Source organism: Cimex lectularius, unplaced genomic scaffold (genome assembly GCF_000648675.2).
Source record: "Cimex lectularius strain Harlan isolate CLEC.00 unplaced genomic scaffold, Clec_2.1 scaffold25, whole genome shotgun sequence".
Taxonomy (NCBI): domain Eukaryota; kingdom Metazoa; phylum Arthropoda; class Insecta; order Hemiptera; family Cimicidae; genus Cimex; species Cimex lectularius.
Window position 1 is genome coordinate 2,588,930 of NW_019392633.1, and position 16,220 is coordinate 2,605,149.

Sequence of the window (16,220 nt, forward strand, 5' to 3'; positions counted from 1 at the left end):
ATCTCGCGAGGATGGCACCTCGGTAGGCCTGTTTGCTGTCAGACAAACGCAATCATCCCTTCTAAAGAGTGATGAGTGATGCTGAAACAAACGAGCGCCGGATAACAATCCAGTTTCGGTAGGGGGGAACCTCTGAGCCATCCCAACTAACAATAACATACCCAATTTACTAAGTCGATTACGATTTTAAATATGGATGTTTTTTGATAAATTTACAAATTCGTGAAAGTCTGACTTCATCAGGTTTGTTAAGAAAGATAGAACTATTTTTAAGGTTAATTCAAGTCGGCTAATACCACTCTCTTCTTTAACCTCATAAATTGCCTCGTTAAAAAATAGCGAGGGATGAAGAAGTGTACAAATCATTTAACAATGTTCCAATTGCTCTATTTAATTTGACCTCGCGTGACTGAGGGCGATCCGTAATTTCAAAGTCAAGCCTTAAGAAAAAATGCCAAGGACGAAATTTATTTTTGAGACCAGCATCGCTTCCTTTTCTCTTAAAGGAGCCCTCTCGAGTCGTCTAAGAATAAAGCCGGAAATTGCAGAGGCGAGAGAAGTGTGAGGGTCATTCCGCCATCGTCCGGTAAAGAATCGTTTGATCTAAATAGGACATCTCACGGTTGTTTCGACCTGCCTTTTTCTACACGTTCACAAGTGATAGTAGATCCTTTGGATCAAGTTTTAAATTTTTAGATTTTTAAACCAAAATACATGGACCATAACGCTCCTGTTTCGATTTTTAAAAATAATTTCATATTTTCACTTCTTTTTTAAAAGTATTCTTGATGTAAATACAGTAATCCCTTGACATTCGCGGGTGTTTGGTTCCAGAAAACTGCCTTGGATGTTAAATCCGCGAATGTTGGGTCCATTTTAATATGCTATATGGAGGGTTACGTTCCATGTCGCCAAAAATTGAGATAAAATTCAGACCCCCAAAAAAATTCCACAAAAGGATTTCCATTTTAAACTTAAAACTTCGATTTAAAGATGGGTCAAAATTGCTTGTTTAATAAGTTTGTTCCTCAAGGTTAAATTTCCCTTGAGCTGTTTTGAAGAAAATCTTTTGCCACCAAAAACATGTAAAAAATATAACATCTCCAAAACATTTATTCTTTTTCCAATGGTCAGGATGAATTTTTCCGTTTTGGAAGAGGAGGTACTTTGCGACGCAACTTTCACGTAAGAATAAAACAAACTGAGAAAAAAGAAGGAACAGTGTGTTGAAAGCTGGCAAAAGTTTTCTGAGAATCAATTAGATAGAGTTTCCAATCCATTTTTTAAAGAATTATTTTCTTATCTTCTTTTTTCTCGAGAGAATAGAGCAAACTGAAAAAAAAGAAGGAAAAGTATGTTGAAAGCTGGCAAAAATTTTCTGAGAATCAATTAAATAGTGTTTCCAATCCGTTTTTTAAAGAATTATTTTATTATCTTCTTTTTTCACGAAAGAATAAAAAAAATGAGAAAAAAGAAGGAACAGTATGTTGAAAGCAGGCAAAAATTTTCTGAGAATCAATTAGATAGTGTTTCCAATCCGTTTTTTAAAGAATTATTTTCTTATCTTCTTTTTTTCCCGCGAATTAAGAAATCGGACTTCCGCAAATGTTAAAACCGCGAATGTTAAGGGATTACTGTATAGCAAATCTAGAAGGAAAAATGAGATTATACTGAAAGAAGTACTGTTTGACAAGGGTGTTCCATATTAAAATTAACAATAGTGGCGGGGTGAAAAGAAAAGAGCCTTAAAATAAGTATATTCTCCGTGACAAGAGCCGGGTCTCGGAAAATAAAAGAGCAAGAGGCGGTGGGCAAATTAAATAAAAGAGGTGCTTAAATCGGCATTAGCTCCTGAGGGTTTGGGGGTTGGTTTTTTGATGGTGCTCTCACCCTCAGCCGGTTGGGCGGGACCTGGCGGCAGCAACGGGAACCAAGACGACCTCCCTGTACGTACAAAAGGAAATATTGATTGCACTGCTGAAAGACCCCCGACCTGTCTCAAAGACAAGCTCTCGGGGGCGTCCGATTAGCACGGCCACCTCTACAGGCCCATCAACACCGGCGTCCGCTTGATCCTTCCCAAGGACCTACTTTTTACTCAATTTTATCCTTCAGAACGATAAAACTCAGACATTCGAATAAAAGTTTTAAAAAAAATTAAAATATTTCATTTTAAAATACTGGGACATTGTATTGACCTAATATATTTCAGTACCAATTATACTTTTTTCTGTTCAATTAACACTTTTTCGCAACAAATTAACTTTAAAATAAAAGAAAACTTTCTGCATTTGAAAAAAAATGTAAAACAAAATAATGAAAACTATTATAAGGCTTTACGAAAATTACAATTACAGTTAAAAATTGTATAAAATTAAATACAAAAACGAATTATTCATTTTTTTAGTAGAAAATAAATTGGGACTTAAAAACCACAATATGTCACATCATCTTAAAACAAAAGATTTTGGATTTGGATTTACATAGGCTCAAATCCGCACATGTGCGTACATAGTACAAACATGTGCTGAGTTAAGCCTATTCGCTTCTTGTAGTCCACTGATAAATTGCAGGCAGACACTCGAGAATCACCCACCCCTTGGGTTGGCAGTCCGGGGACAGACCTCAGTCTTAGCCACCGAGGTTGGGCTCTGAGGGGGGCGGTTGCTGTTAACAGCTAAGTCAATTCAACACCCAACGCATGCAGTACCAAACCCATTCGTATTCACGTTCATTCTTAAATACATTCTCCTATTTACATGCCATTCATTCAATAAGGGTGATGGTGTACTCGATATTCCTCCATCACCCTTTACACATATTGCAAAACTAACCTAATTGAAGGTCGATCGGGTGGGTACTCGATATTCCGCCATCGACCGTTTCACATCTCACGTACACGCTAATAAATGCATTCACTCTTAACACAACCTCTACAGATAGTATACGACTGACCTAAATAAGAGTCGAAGGGGTACTCGATATCTCTCAATAGGCCCTTTCACATCACACATTCACGCTAATAAATGCATGCACTCTCAACACAAACTAGGTATACGCAATTAGCCAAATTACTAGCTAAAAGTAGCCTACCAGCCAGTAGTAAGCCAATTACTAAATAAAATTTACCAATCCCGATTCCTCCAAGAATCTGAACAGGGGACCTAATTTAGGTCACCTAAATACTCGCCTGCCGTGCTTAAGTGCAATTCTCAAATCGGGTGGTATTCCTGCGCGCTCTCTGTATGGCGCAAGGAATTGCACCCTTCAATTAGGCAGGGACACACCTTTCTCTGCATGCCGGACATATACGCGGGACTTGGCCCGAGAGTAAATGTCCGTGAGTCAACTTCGCATGGCCTATTCTTAATCGGGTGAGGGTTTCTGTGAGGACGAGTAAGATCCTCGAGGGCCAACAACCACACAAAAGAATTAGCCTTTATTTTTACATTTTATGTTATGTAATTTTTAATTTTAATTGTAATTATTCCGAAATCGTGAGATGCGGTCTGGTGTGATGTAGGTTTCAGAAAAACATGTTCTTTATCGTGCCAACGTTTCGATCTTTATTGAGATCATCTTCAGAGATTGGGATTTACAAACATTGTTTACATTTAACAAATACATTTAGTATGTGGAAAAGTGAATTTATACAATGCAAAATATATTATTTTTATATTCACTCAAAGTATTTCTACTCACTCAAAGTGTTTAATTGTAATTATTTTCATACCTTTTTTAAAAGTCCAATTATTTTATATTTAAAAAAATTCAAATTAAAAAAATAATAATTTATGTTTATATTCAATTTAAAATATTATGTAATTTTAATTGTAATTAATTTTCAAGTGTTTTTGTAAGTGCCCAATTATTTTCTTTTAATTCTCAAATATACAGGGATTTTACTTGACTTGTTTATGCTTCATACCAGTACCTTAATTCATTTTTTTTTTTTTTTTTTTTAAATAAAAGGGATTATGATGTTAAAAACAGTTAATTCGAAGTTAAAATAAATAGAATATATATATATATATATATAAGATAATAAATAAAGATATGAATCGAAAAATAATTGTACATAACCAAAGAAGGCCAAGAGGATTGGCAGACCAAATGATGGATCTGTCGACCAATTTTCTAATATATTTTCTCTACAAAAAATAGTTGAACCCCTGATTGAACATCTAGACCTTTACACAGATAAAATTTCAGTTAATTTACAATTAATAATCATTTGTTTTTATTTATTTTTTTATATCATTTATATTTAATTTTAAATCATTTTAATTGTAATTTATTTACATCTAAGAGCCCAATTATTCAATTTTAAAAAATTATCTAATATACAGGCCATTTACATTACTTGCTTATATTTCATAACATCTTCTAAGCTTATTTCATGGCTGGGTTCATTTTTAAACAAAAGATGTTTTTTATTGTGAAGTTAAAACAGTTAATTTCAAGTTAAACGGGATGGTTTTAAAATTAAAAATTGTGATGTAAAAAGAGTTAATTTGAAATTAAAAAGGGTTACTTTAACTGAAAAAATCAATATATCGGTTAAAAAATTGTCTATAACCAAAGGCCAACAGGATAGACAGTCCTAAATCATCGGTGACGACCAATTTTTAAATATTTCTTCTTGGTAAAAAATATTAGAAGCCCGTTGACCAACAGGACAACCACTAAGATAAATCATAATTAAGGAAGGTAATAACCATTTTGCTTCAATGTTAACAAGGATTCGAGATAAAGTTGATATTTTCAAAGTGAACTTCTACCAGGTCGAAATTAAATTCCTAAGAATTTCGTTTTCAACGGTTCACGAGTGAACCGTAACATTACACTCGAATGAAACCAATTTCGTCTGGAAGTGGTAAAAATTTTTGAGCTCGAACCAAATTAGGCTGTCCAGAGGGAAAATGTAATATGCCACACGGGACTGTTTGCTGCGAGGCCTTTGATTAAACTGTACATTTTATGCTTATTTGTAAGGAAATGTCCCGACCTGTTTGGACCCACAGTCCATTAACTTTTTTGCATAGAAACCATGTCAAGTCTCCGAGATCGTCCCTAAGACCGGGTTTGCTATCTTCTTATCGATTTTATTTATTTTATAAATTTACAATTTAATTACAGTCATTGCGACCCGACAAGATTACACATTTCAAAACATGTCAAATGTTCAATTCAAAATTCAAAACGGCAGTAGCCAAGAGGTTAGGATGGCATATTTGTCACCCTAGCGGTTCTGGGTTGGAATCCCTGCTTAGCTCATGAAAGTTTAATTGAGAATAATTTGAAAAAGTATTGTATAAAACGAAGTGGTTTAAGCGCTCCTGCTTACAGAAATTACTATATTTCATTTACGATTACGATTCACTTTAATAAAACGAAACAAAGCTCGATAACAAAAACTTACTCAACTAAATTCACTAATTTCGGGGTCAGCTTGACCAATTAATATATTACAATTAATTAAGGTTTTTTATTGAGATAAAAAAGTCAATGAAACGAGCGGGATTCGAACCCACGATCTTCGGCTAGATACGCCGCTGCTCTACGACTTGAGCTATCGTGACCTCGATCCACTCGGACAAAAACTTCCTATCTCAACTCAAAAGGTGGGGTTGAGATAGGAAGTTGGTGTACGAGTGGATCGAGGTCACTATAGCTCAACTGGTAGAGCAGCGGCGTATCTAGCCGAAGATCGTGGGTTCGAATCCCGCTCGTGCCATTCACTTTTTTATCTCAATTAAAAAACCTTAATTAATTGTAATTACTGATATAACTTTCGAAATTTTACTGGGTTAAACTTCCGATAGCAAAGTCGGCTTCGTTATGAAATTTTGGGATTCGCCCTGTCTTCCACTGAAACGGATTTCTCTTTTCGATACTAAGCCGATCCGAACCGGCAGATTTCGGCCGTATAATGAGGGTCGAGAAAGTTTCATGGCCCTTGCTAAACGCTGAGCCCTCCGGAACAAAGGCGACCCTCGGCGAAATATATCGGGGCCGCGGAGCCGTCCTTGCTTCCTGTAAGTGAAAACCGATATTCTAACCTCAGAGGGTCCTAATCCTACTTTGGTAACAGGAAATATATGCCTTCACCGAGTGGATTTTCGCCAATTTAATTTGGCTAAGCAGGGGATATATAATAACGGCCTGGTGGCGGTGTTAAAAATAAATAAAAAATTTTACAATCCCGCGATTTCAAATCCTCTAACGCCGTCCACTGGTACAACACTAGCCCGAAAAGTAATTACTTGCACATTCTCGTGAGCTTTAATGCTTCAAAATTTCTTTCTTTTCTTGGGCCCTACCCAATTCATGAGCTTTCTAGCTAATCACTCTCTTCGACATGAAAACGATCGTAAAATAAACACGATAACGATCTTATTTATTACCACGTGAATTTTGTACATGTTTCTTTTTCTTGTATATTGATGTCATAATGACTAACTTATAGCTTTTATCAGAAAATTCTTTAACTATTTCAAAAAATGTATAAAACTTAAGTTAATAAGTCGGTAATATTAATAGAGAAAAATATTTCAAAATTTGACATTGATTATTAAGAAATCGTGAGATGCGGTCTGGTGTGATGTAGGTTTCAGAAAAACATTTTCTTTGTCGTACCAACGTTTCGATCTTTATTGAGATCATCTTCAGCGCTCAAAGTGTTTGTCTTCTGTGTAATTGTGCCATTCTTGACTGAGTGCACTCTCAACACGACACGCAAGAATGGCTCAATTACACAGAAGACAAACACTTTGAGCCCTGAAGATGATCTCAATAAAGATCGAAACGTTGGCACGATAAAGAAAATGTCTTTCTGAAACCTACATCACACCAGACCGCATCTCACGATTTCTGAATAATTATCGATTAACGGTCACCAATCACCACACATTTGACAATGAATTCGACAACTTTATACTAAACTAAATATCCTTATAATAATAAATTGTTTTTCTATTATTCTGTTTAAAAAAAAGAAAAACCCATTAATATTAACCTTAACAATAATTATTTCCGACATTATCGCCAATAACTTGGTAATTTTTTTATTATTGGTCCTTACTCCGTACTTGCTTAAATCATTTTCAATAAATATTTAAATGCCTGTGATTTTTTTTTTTTTTTTTTTTTTTTTTTTTTTTTTTTTTTTTTTTTTTTTTTTTTTTTTTTTTTAAAGCGGGGAACACATTTACCCGATGAACGCTATGCGACGCTACCCAATGCTACCCGACGCCTTGTCACGTTTTGGTGGGGTGTGCACATCTATGCGACGTCAAGCGCGCGCCACGCCAGCGTGTATCACAATAATCAGTATCGCAATCGCAACGCCTCTTTTGTTCTTAATGCACTATTTTGAGCACAACACTGTAATAAATTGTTAGTTAAATTTAATTGCTTTAAATAAAGTTATTCCAGTGTTTCGATAAATCTTCTGCCTAACCATCATAATTAGATAATTTTTTTATAAAAACTCATGAATTTTTGATATTGTTTAATTTTGTTTACATTAAAATAAGAATGTTGTAATTAATATAACGACAAAAATACATATACATAGTTTGAAATAAACTACAAAAAATATGAGTTTCCTGTTCTGACGCTAGTCGACGAAAATTGTGTAATTTTGTGAGCAAAACCATGAAATAAATTGTTAGTTAAATTTTATGAACAAAACCGTGTGTTAATTTGTTGGTTAAATTCATTATATAAAAAAATGGTATTCCGGTGTGATCAATTTTCTACCAAACCGTTAAAATTAATTATATTTTTTGAAAACTAACGAATTTTTGATCTCGGTTAATTTGGTTTATATTAAATTAAGCATGTTGTAATTAACATAACGATAATAATACATGAAGCTTGAAATAAAAATATGAGTTTCCGGTTTTTTTGTCTTCGACTCTACTCGATCCTACCCGACGAAAAACTGGGTGTCAGATCGCAGAGCGTAGAGTAGGGTAGCATCGGGCAGATGTGCACAGGGGTAATACAACCTTATAGAAAATTGGACGTAGGATTTGGGTCGGGTAGCATCTGTCAGCGTCGCGTAGCGTTGCATCGGGTAAGTGTGTTCCCCGCAAGTCGTTGTGGTGAGGCAGAGTTTGATCGCTTATGATCATCCTGGTTCGCCTTGCTTCGCTATTTTGGTTTTTCAGAAGCATTTTGGGATGTTCAACCCAAATTGGCTACATTCGTACACATTAAAAACAGACTAAAAACGAATTACAAATACAAAAACATACCGCGCGACTACGATTACAGCAAAAGTACTAATAAACAAAGACACAAATTTTTAAAAAAATTACAAACCGGGAATAGTCCCTGGGAGATGGACAACATTAACAAACTTCGACTATATAATTTATTTAATAAATAGGGATAAAAATCTCTTTGAGGACACGAGCTGAGAAAAATCATCAACAAAACGAACCTGTTAGTCAGAAGCGATATACATGTGTTAAGGCCACATCTTTTCACATCTTTCGAAACCATCGAAAGAAATTCGATCGACTGTGCAAGTGCAGAATAAGCTCACCCCCATACGACTCCAGAGTCAACTAATTTTCCAAAAGAAAACCCCCGTAGAAGAAAACCGCTCATTTTACCAAATATTAACTTGAACCATGATGAAACTCGAAATACGAAGTTTCGGAGACTTAAAAGCGCTCAGCCTGGAAGATATTGCAAATAATTTCATACTGAGACGAGAAAACATCTTGGTATTTTTAGAAATATGGCCATCGTAACATTACCCATCGCTATAACCATTGTAATAGTAGCTTGGTTAAGCATTAAACGGGCAAGTAACCGTGCCATTTTGCCCAAAGAAGAGGACCATCTCCCAATTCGAGAATTTACAGGGCAATTTCCACAGGAGTGGAGGAGTTACAGCCACATCTGGCCATATCTTCTGCAAATATCAACAGAAGTTCGATCGACACGGCAAATGCAGAGTAAGCTCATCCTCCACAGGACTCGAGAGTGACGACTTTTCGAAAGCACTCCGGATTCATCTCTCGAGTGAATGTTCCCAAGTAGTTTATGTAATAAATAATTTTTTTTTAAATTATCGTCAACCCCAACTTATAAACTTCAATACACCTTTCAATAACTTCCCAACACGAGAAGAAAACATCGGATAGTCTGGCATGAAAACAAAAAAACATATAACAAAGAACATATTAGGTCTTTTAGGAACGTCGGCGGAAAATCAATCTATGCAAATCACCTTAAACAAAGTACACGCTCAACAATACAGACAAGTTGAAAATTCGATCATGCAAAAAAGAACGAAATATGGTCATAGTTGGAAACTGAAATATTCAAACACAACACGCGGAACCTGATAAACACACAGATCAACAACTGACACATCCTTTCAAATTATTACACCGTCATAAAAAGTAAACGACCCGGCTCGCCTATAACTCTCGCTCAAATTACTTGTATCTCATAACTGTCCAACGTGTATGAAAAATCTAAATCCTATGCTTATTCATTATCAATAAAGTTGTTAATAAAATACTTAATAACCATTAAATCCTCACTGTATTTCTAACATTCTAACAGCAGAGAGACAACATTTATTTTTGTTTTCAATCGATTGAATTCTTCTCTCATTTCTTCAGTTTAATTTTTGTAATTAATTTGCAGACATTAAAACCATTTAAATATTAAAAACGTGCAGTATTTCCAAGGTATTGTTATTTTTAGGATAGGAATAGTTAAAAGAATAAAATAGAATGGTTGAGACGGCTTGTCACAACATTTTCGTACAAAGAATCAAATTTTTTAACGCTCGTACTGAGAAAGAAAACTTTTTATCCACATGTTTTATTACATATTGCTTTTCATAATTTGGCAGAGATAATTTCAAAAAGAACCAATTTATAAAATAAAATAATCTGATCATCTTAAAATAGCTTTTTTACCTATAAAAATAGAATAACATTTATATTATCAAAAAGAAATTAAATCAACATGAATAGAAAATACTTTTGCTATTAAATTAATATTTCATATTTCTGAATCAATGGTTAACAAAAAATTTAATACTTCACATTTAATTTTTTATGCATTTGTGTAATATTGTTTATTATTGGTCTAGTGCTCTTTAAGTATAATATACACAAAGCATAAACAAAGTTGACTATAAGTAAAATATAAAGCAAAGTAAAATATAGACAAAGTAAATTTTTTCTGAACTTTTAATTCCCTGGTACGTTATACATACATTAAAACTTAATTCAGGATAATAAACAACGTCTGAAATGTCATTTTGTAGCTAGGAAGTTTATTATAAAATAATGCTATTATTTTTTTAATAATATTTCTGTAAATTCTGTAAGCTCCTAAGCTGTTTGAACTGATGAATACTGTGTGACTATGAACCCTCAAGTCTGAAGGAGTGTAAAAATGAATATGGGTTGACCAACTTACTTTAAATGGAAGCATCAAGAGTTTTGAGTTGCTGATAAAAGCATTTCATATTTTATGTAAAAAGACATTCATAAATGTTAAGATTACTAAAAAAAAGTTAAAATAGCATTGGCATTTTAGACGTTAAGATATGCCGTGTCTCAACCATTATGCCTTCATTTATTCATGTTAAATTAATCTTTATCTATCAATTAGCACGCATAAGAAAATATTTCTTCACAATACCTACACGGGAATGGTTCTTGCTGTGTAAGAAAGACTGTAAGATGTTTTGTCGAGTCGTCTGCTGTAGGAGCTGGTCATCTCGGAGCAGGACGAAGGCAGGAACTGGATGTCGGTGATCCTGAGCCTTCTCGTCATCGGGGGAGTCGTGTCCGGGATCGTCACCGCAATTTACACCCTGGGCTACGTCGACGAACTCCTATACTGGTCAGGTAGGAGGATGGTCCTCCAGGAAGCTCTGAGGCCAGATCTCAAGCCCTGGAGAGTCAAGCCCAGTTGGGCATCTTCCCAAAACTTCATGTTCCACGCTGACGACGGCGGGCTGAGCGTCTATTCTACCACCACCGACAACATCACTCGCCTCGTGTCCAATCACACCATTGTGAGTATTTACTTTATATTATTTTAAATAATATCACTTTGGGTCATACTGGCCAAATGTTTTTATTGTAATTGAACATTCTTTGACAGTAAAAATAGTTTCTTTTGCTGAAATAAAATATTCCATCTGTGCTAAATTTACATATAGTAATATGTTCTGCGTCACCACCGATTGGTAAGGCTCATACTACAAAACTCACTCAGTACAGTACGCAATAAAATAATAATAAATTAAATAGTAAAATAAATATTAATAAATAAATAATAAAATTGCCGTCTCCACTCCTTTTTCCATGCGAAAATATTGTAGCATCAGGATGTGGTCCAATTAAAAAGTATTATTAATTTTTAGTAGAATTAACATTTTTTATTAATTTTTGAACGTATACCTATAGATTAATTAAGGTTTTAAGTTGAGATAAAAAAGTCAGTGTCACGAGCGGGAATCGAACCCACAACCTTCGGCTAGATACGCCGCTGCTCTACCACTTGAGCTATCGTGACTTCGATCCACTCGGACACTAACTTCCCATCTCAACCCCATCTTTTGAATTTTCCGTCCTTTTCACCATTTTTCAAATGTAGTGTAATTTATTTATTCTCGGCGACAAAGGAAATGGCAACAGAGAAGATACACTTCATTTAACTTATTACATTCACTAGTTTCGTGGTCCGCTTGGCCATTTAATGTCTTTCAGTTAATTTTAGTTTTTAGTTGAGATAAAAAGTCAGTGCCACGAGTGGGATTCGAACCCACGACCTGCGGCTAGATACGCCGCTGCTCTACCACTTGAGCTATCGTGACCTCGATCCACTCGGACACTAACTTCCCATCTTAACCCCATCTTTTGATTTTCCCTCCTTTTTGCCATTTTTCAAATGTCGTGTAATCTATTTGATTCTCGGCGACAAATGAAATGGCCACGGAGAGCTTTAGTGAAGGTATACTTCATTTTAACTTATTAAATTCACTAGTTTCCGTGGTCCGCTTGACCAATTAATATCTTTCAATTAATTAAGGTTTTAATTTGAGATAAAAAAGTCAGTGTCACGAGCGGGAATCGAACCCACAACCTTCGGCTAGATACGCCGCTGCTCTACCACTTGAGCTATCGTGACCTCAATCCACTTCCCATTTCAACCCCATCTTTTGAATTTTTCCTCCTTTTTGCCATTTTTACTGCCATTTGTCCGAGTGGATCGAAATCACGATAGCTCAAATGGTAATGCAGCGGCGAATCTAGCCGAAGATCGTGGGTTCGAATCCCGTTCGTGACACTAACTTTTTTATCTCAACTAAAAACCTTAATTAATTGAAAAAAATATTATTCACAACATGTATATTATCTTTCTCCCCTGATGAAGACCGAATAAAGAAAGACAGATATATTAATCCTCTTCGATTAGACCTGATCCCTGATGCTAAAAAATCATCTACAGCTGATCGATAACACTTTCACATGTCTTATAAACTTTTTGTTCATTGGATTACATCCTAGAATTAGCGTAGTGTATTTGAACAAGTTTTGGATTTATACTTGACCAACAAAAATCAACTACAAGTAAATCATTTCTTCGAAATATACTCGAATCATAAAAATATAACCGTAACTAGGTATTTTTGTTGATAAAATTATTAAAAATATCATTTTATTAATGCTTGTTTACTATTTATTGTTAAAAAATTAGAGAAAGAAAATCTTGACTTATTATTTTGCTACGAATTGAATCTAAAAAGTCAATTTAGATACCTAAGTTTCTAGAAATTATTTCATGGTTTTTCATGTCAAAATGGTCAGTTGGTTAGATCAACGCAGTAAGTTTGCAGCAGTAAGCAAGGCATTTTCTAATCAACTGATTATTTTTTTATTTGTTTAAAAGTGTTGCTCAAAACCTCTAACTTATTATAAAAAATTGACTCAGAACAATTCAGAGAATAGAGTGAAAGGGTGAGAAAAAGAAATCCAGATGAGCCAATTTAGCCGAGCCGCGAATCATTCAGCGTTTAAGAGACGGGGCAAAAACTATAGGAAAAGGCCCTGATCTTTTTCCAAGCGCGTAATAAAGCGTCCCATGGTAAAAGCCCGGCCATTTTTGTATCTGCGGCCCCTGAAAAGATCAGATAAAACGAATTTAAGTACAAACGGGGTGTAATTATTTCACAATAAAGGTCGTTGGTTAATTTATAAGCTGGCTCGTAAAAAAAATAATAAACCGATAAAAGGATAAACTCGAAAGTTCATGTTGACCTTTTTGCGGCAAGGTTGGTTTCCAGATTTTACCGATGCGGCAACGGTAATGACAGGATAAGCCGGGCAAAAGGTTCATCAAGTGTTCGATTATCACCTTCTAATTTATTGAAGGTAATTACCTCTACTAGATTAAAGCCAACAAATATATTGTCAAAAAGACCATCCCTTTTTTACAATATTTTGATTTTTAATATAATTTATAAGTATAGTTGTAATATTTTGTCAATTGGGTGTTACAGCAATTAATAAACTGTGATAAAATAAATAATTTGTATAAATAGGAACAGCAATAACAGTAGAAATGATGAATGACGGGGTGAGTCTGGTGTTCAATCCTTTTTTTAAAAAAGATAGTTCCTACTCACAGTAAGTTGTTTTGCAACGATCTGGATTTCGAGCCCTTTAGCGCTCATCATCAGGTTGAAGGATTTGTACAACCACGTCTCTCGACATGAATTGCAAAAGTGAACCCGCTGATACCCCCTCCAACGCGACGTTCCAATGGGAAGCTGGTTTTTTAATGGCGCTTAATTTGAACGTGCGAAAAGCGGGAATTATAACACAATAAATATTATAATAGCAAATACTGTAAGAAATTAATTATAAATTAGTGATTAAAGAAAAAAGATAAAAAATTTGAATGATATAAGACACCCTCTCAAAATCAAAAGACAAGGTAGACAACTTGGCAAAAGGCGGGATTTACCAACTCAATTGTAATGAAATATATAGGACAAAGCGGTAGAGAAATAAAAACGAGAGTAAAAGAACACTTGCCAAAATCGAGCAATTTTCGGAATTTAAGGACCATCTAAAAGAAAAAAAACATAATTTCAATTCAAATTTAAATACAACAATGTTACATAGTTTCAACAAAGGGAGAGAACTAGATTGGTTTGTCAAATTTGAAATTAAAAAATGTAAAATTGAACATGTGATAAATGCATTAATAATATAATGCATTAATTAATATTAATAACAGATAATACATTAATAACAGATTTTGATCTACCATCCATTTTAAATATGTACATAAATAATATTAAACGTCCAAATAATTAAATTAATTTTTAATTGGTATTATTTTTATAAAAGAGTATTGCCTGGGCGCGTTCTTAGACATAGCACAGGCTTTCGACAGGGTCTGGCATCCAGGCATACTTTTTAAACTTAAGCGCTTCCTACCCTCCCATTATTACCTTTTAATGAAATCCTACCTAACTGACCGCTGTTTCAGAGTGAGGTGCGGCAATGAATTCTCAGAACTCAAACAGACACAGGCCGGTATACCGCAAGGTANTAATAATATTAAGGTATCATTCTAATTTTTTATCTTTTATCTTTAATCACTAATTTATAATGAATTTCTTACATTATTTAATATTTCTAATATTTACTTGTGTTATAATTTCCGCTTTTCGCACGTTCAAATCGAGCGCCATTAAAAAACCATCTTCTCATTAGAACGTCGCGTAGGCGTGGGTTGCAATCCATGTCGAGAGACGTGGGTTCAACCTGATGATGAGCTAAAGAGCTCGAAATCCGGATCGTTGCAAAACAACTTACTATGAGTATGAACTATCTTTTTAAAATGGAGCAATAAAAGTAATTAAATAAAGGAATGGCCAAAAGTCTGTAATTCATAAGGACGTCTTGTAGCAGCCGTGGTTTTAAGCGAATGATGACCCCCTGACCCATATTTAAGACGGATGCACTTTTGACAATTTTCAAATTGTCAAATTTCTGATATTTTTAAATGATGGACACCTTCATATTATGAATATTTAATTCTTCATAGATCTGAAGATTTCACACCAACCAGGAAGCATTCACTTATCTAATGAAATAGATAGAATGAAATAAAATAATAAAAAATTCTATTCTATCCTTTCTCAAAAATAACAAAAAAATCAATTTTTTTATTACCACAAAAAATTCCTTAGGCATACGGGGTCACTGTTTATTTCAAACGATATGTAAAGAGTATGTTATACGAGCAAAAATGAAATTATGTAATTGTTAGTTAAATTTATTCTATCAGTAAATGATTTTCCGGCGTTTTGGTGGAGTTTCTTTCAAACCATCATAATTAATTTATTTTTATTAAAAATCTTGTAATTTGGTTTACATTAAAATAAGTACAATGTGATTAATCTGGCGATGAAAATCATAGTTTGAAATAAACAACAAAATACGATTGTCCGGTTTTTTTGGCTTTAGGTATATTTTTGACGTAATGATCGATCTAGTCCTTAATTAATTAATATTTTACGACTAACTATGACCAAAAAACGTTTAATTTAATCTCGGTGATTCCATGGATGTAGCCTAATTCTATATTATATTTTGAAATAAACAACAAAATACGATTGTCCGGTTTTTTTGGCTTTAGGTATATTTTTGACGTAATGATCGATCTAGTCCTTAATTAATTAATATTTTACGACTAACTATGACCAAAAAACGTTTAATTTAATCTCGGTGATTCCATGGATGTAGCCTAATTCTATATTATATTTTGAAATAAACAACAAAATATAACGTCCCGTTTTTTTGTTTTTGAATTTGTAATAATTATAATAATAATATAGTATAAATTATGGAACAAAAATTCAAAATTCTAATCAAAAAATTGGAATAAATTTTATATGTAATTTAAAATAGGATTTTTGTATACATTAGGCGTTCCAAATTAAGAATTTTAAAAGGATAAATTAAAGCTTGGATGGGAATAGGATAAATTAGTTTACGAGTGAATGTTTGGAGTCAGAGCTTTATAGCACTCAGAAGGGTGGGTACATAATAATGCGTACAAGTTCATAAAACCGTCATTACTTGCACTTTATAACATAACCGCGTCGCCACTACAAAAGTGGCTCTCCTGAAAAGTTTTGTTTTGCTCGA

General features: G+C 34.1%; 1 protein-coding gene across 3 annotated transcripts in view; it reads left to right on the forward strand.

The window, feature by feature from the left end:
• The window catches only part of LOC106666993 (inactive dipeptidyl peptidase 10), a 184,723-nt gene that overhangs the window by 142,478 nt on the left and 26,025 nt on the right, over positions 1-16,220 (forward strand). For all 3 annotated transcript variants that reach the window (XM_014394576.2, XM_014394578.2, XM_014394577.2), the window contains one exon: positions 10,754-11,065. In XM_014394576.2, the coding sequence (XP_014250062.1) occupies positions 10,754-11,065 (312 nt within the window). The remainder of the gene's footprint in view (positions 1-10,753; positions 11,066-16,220) is intronic.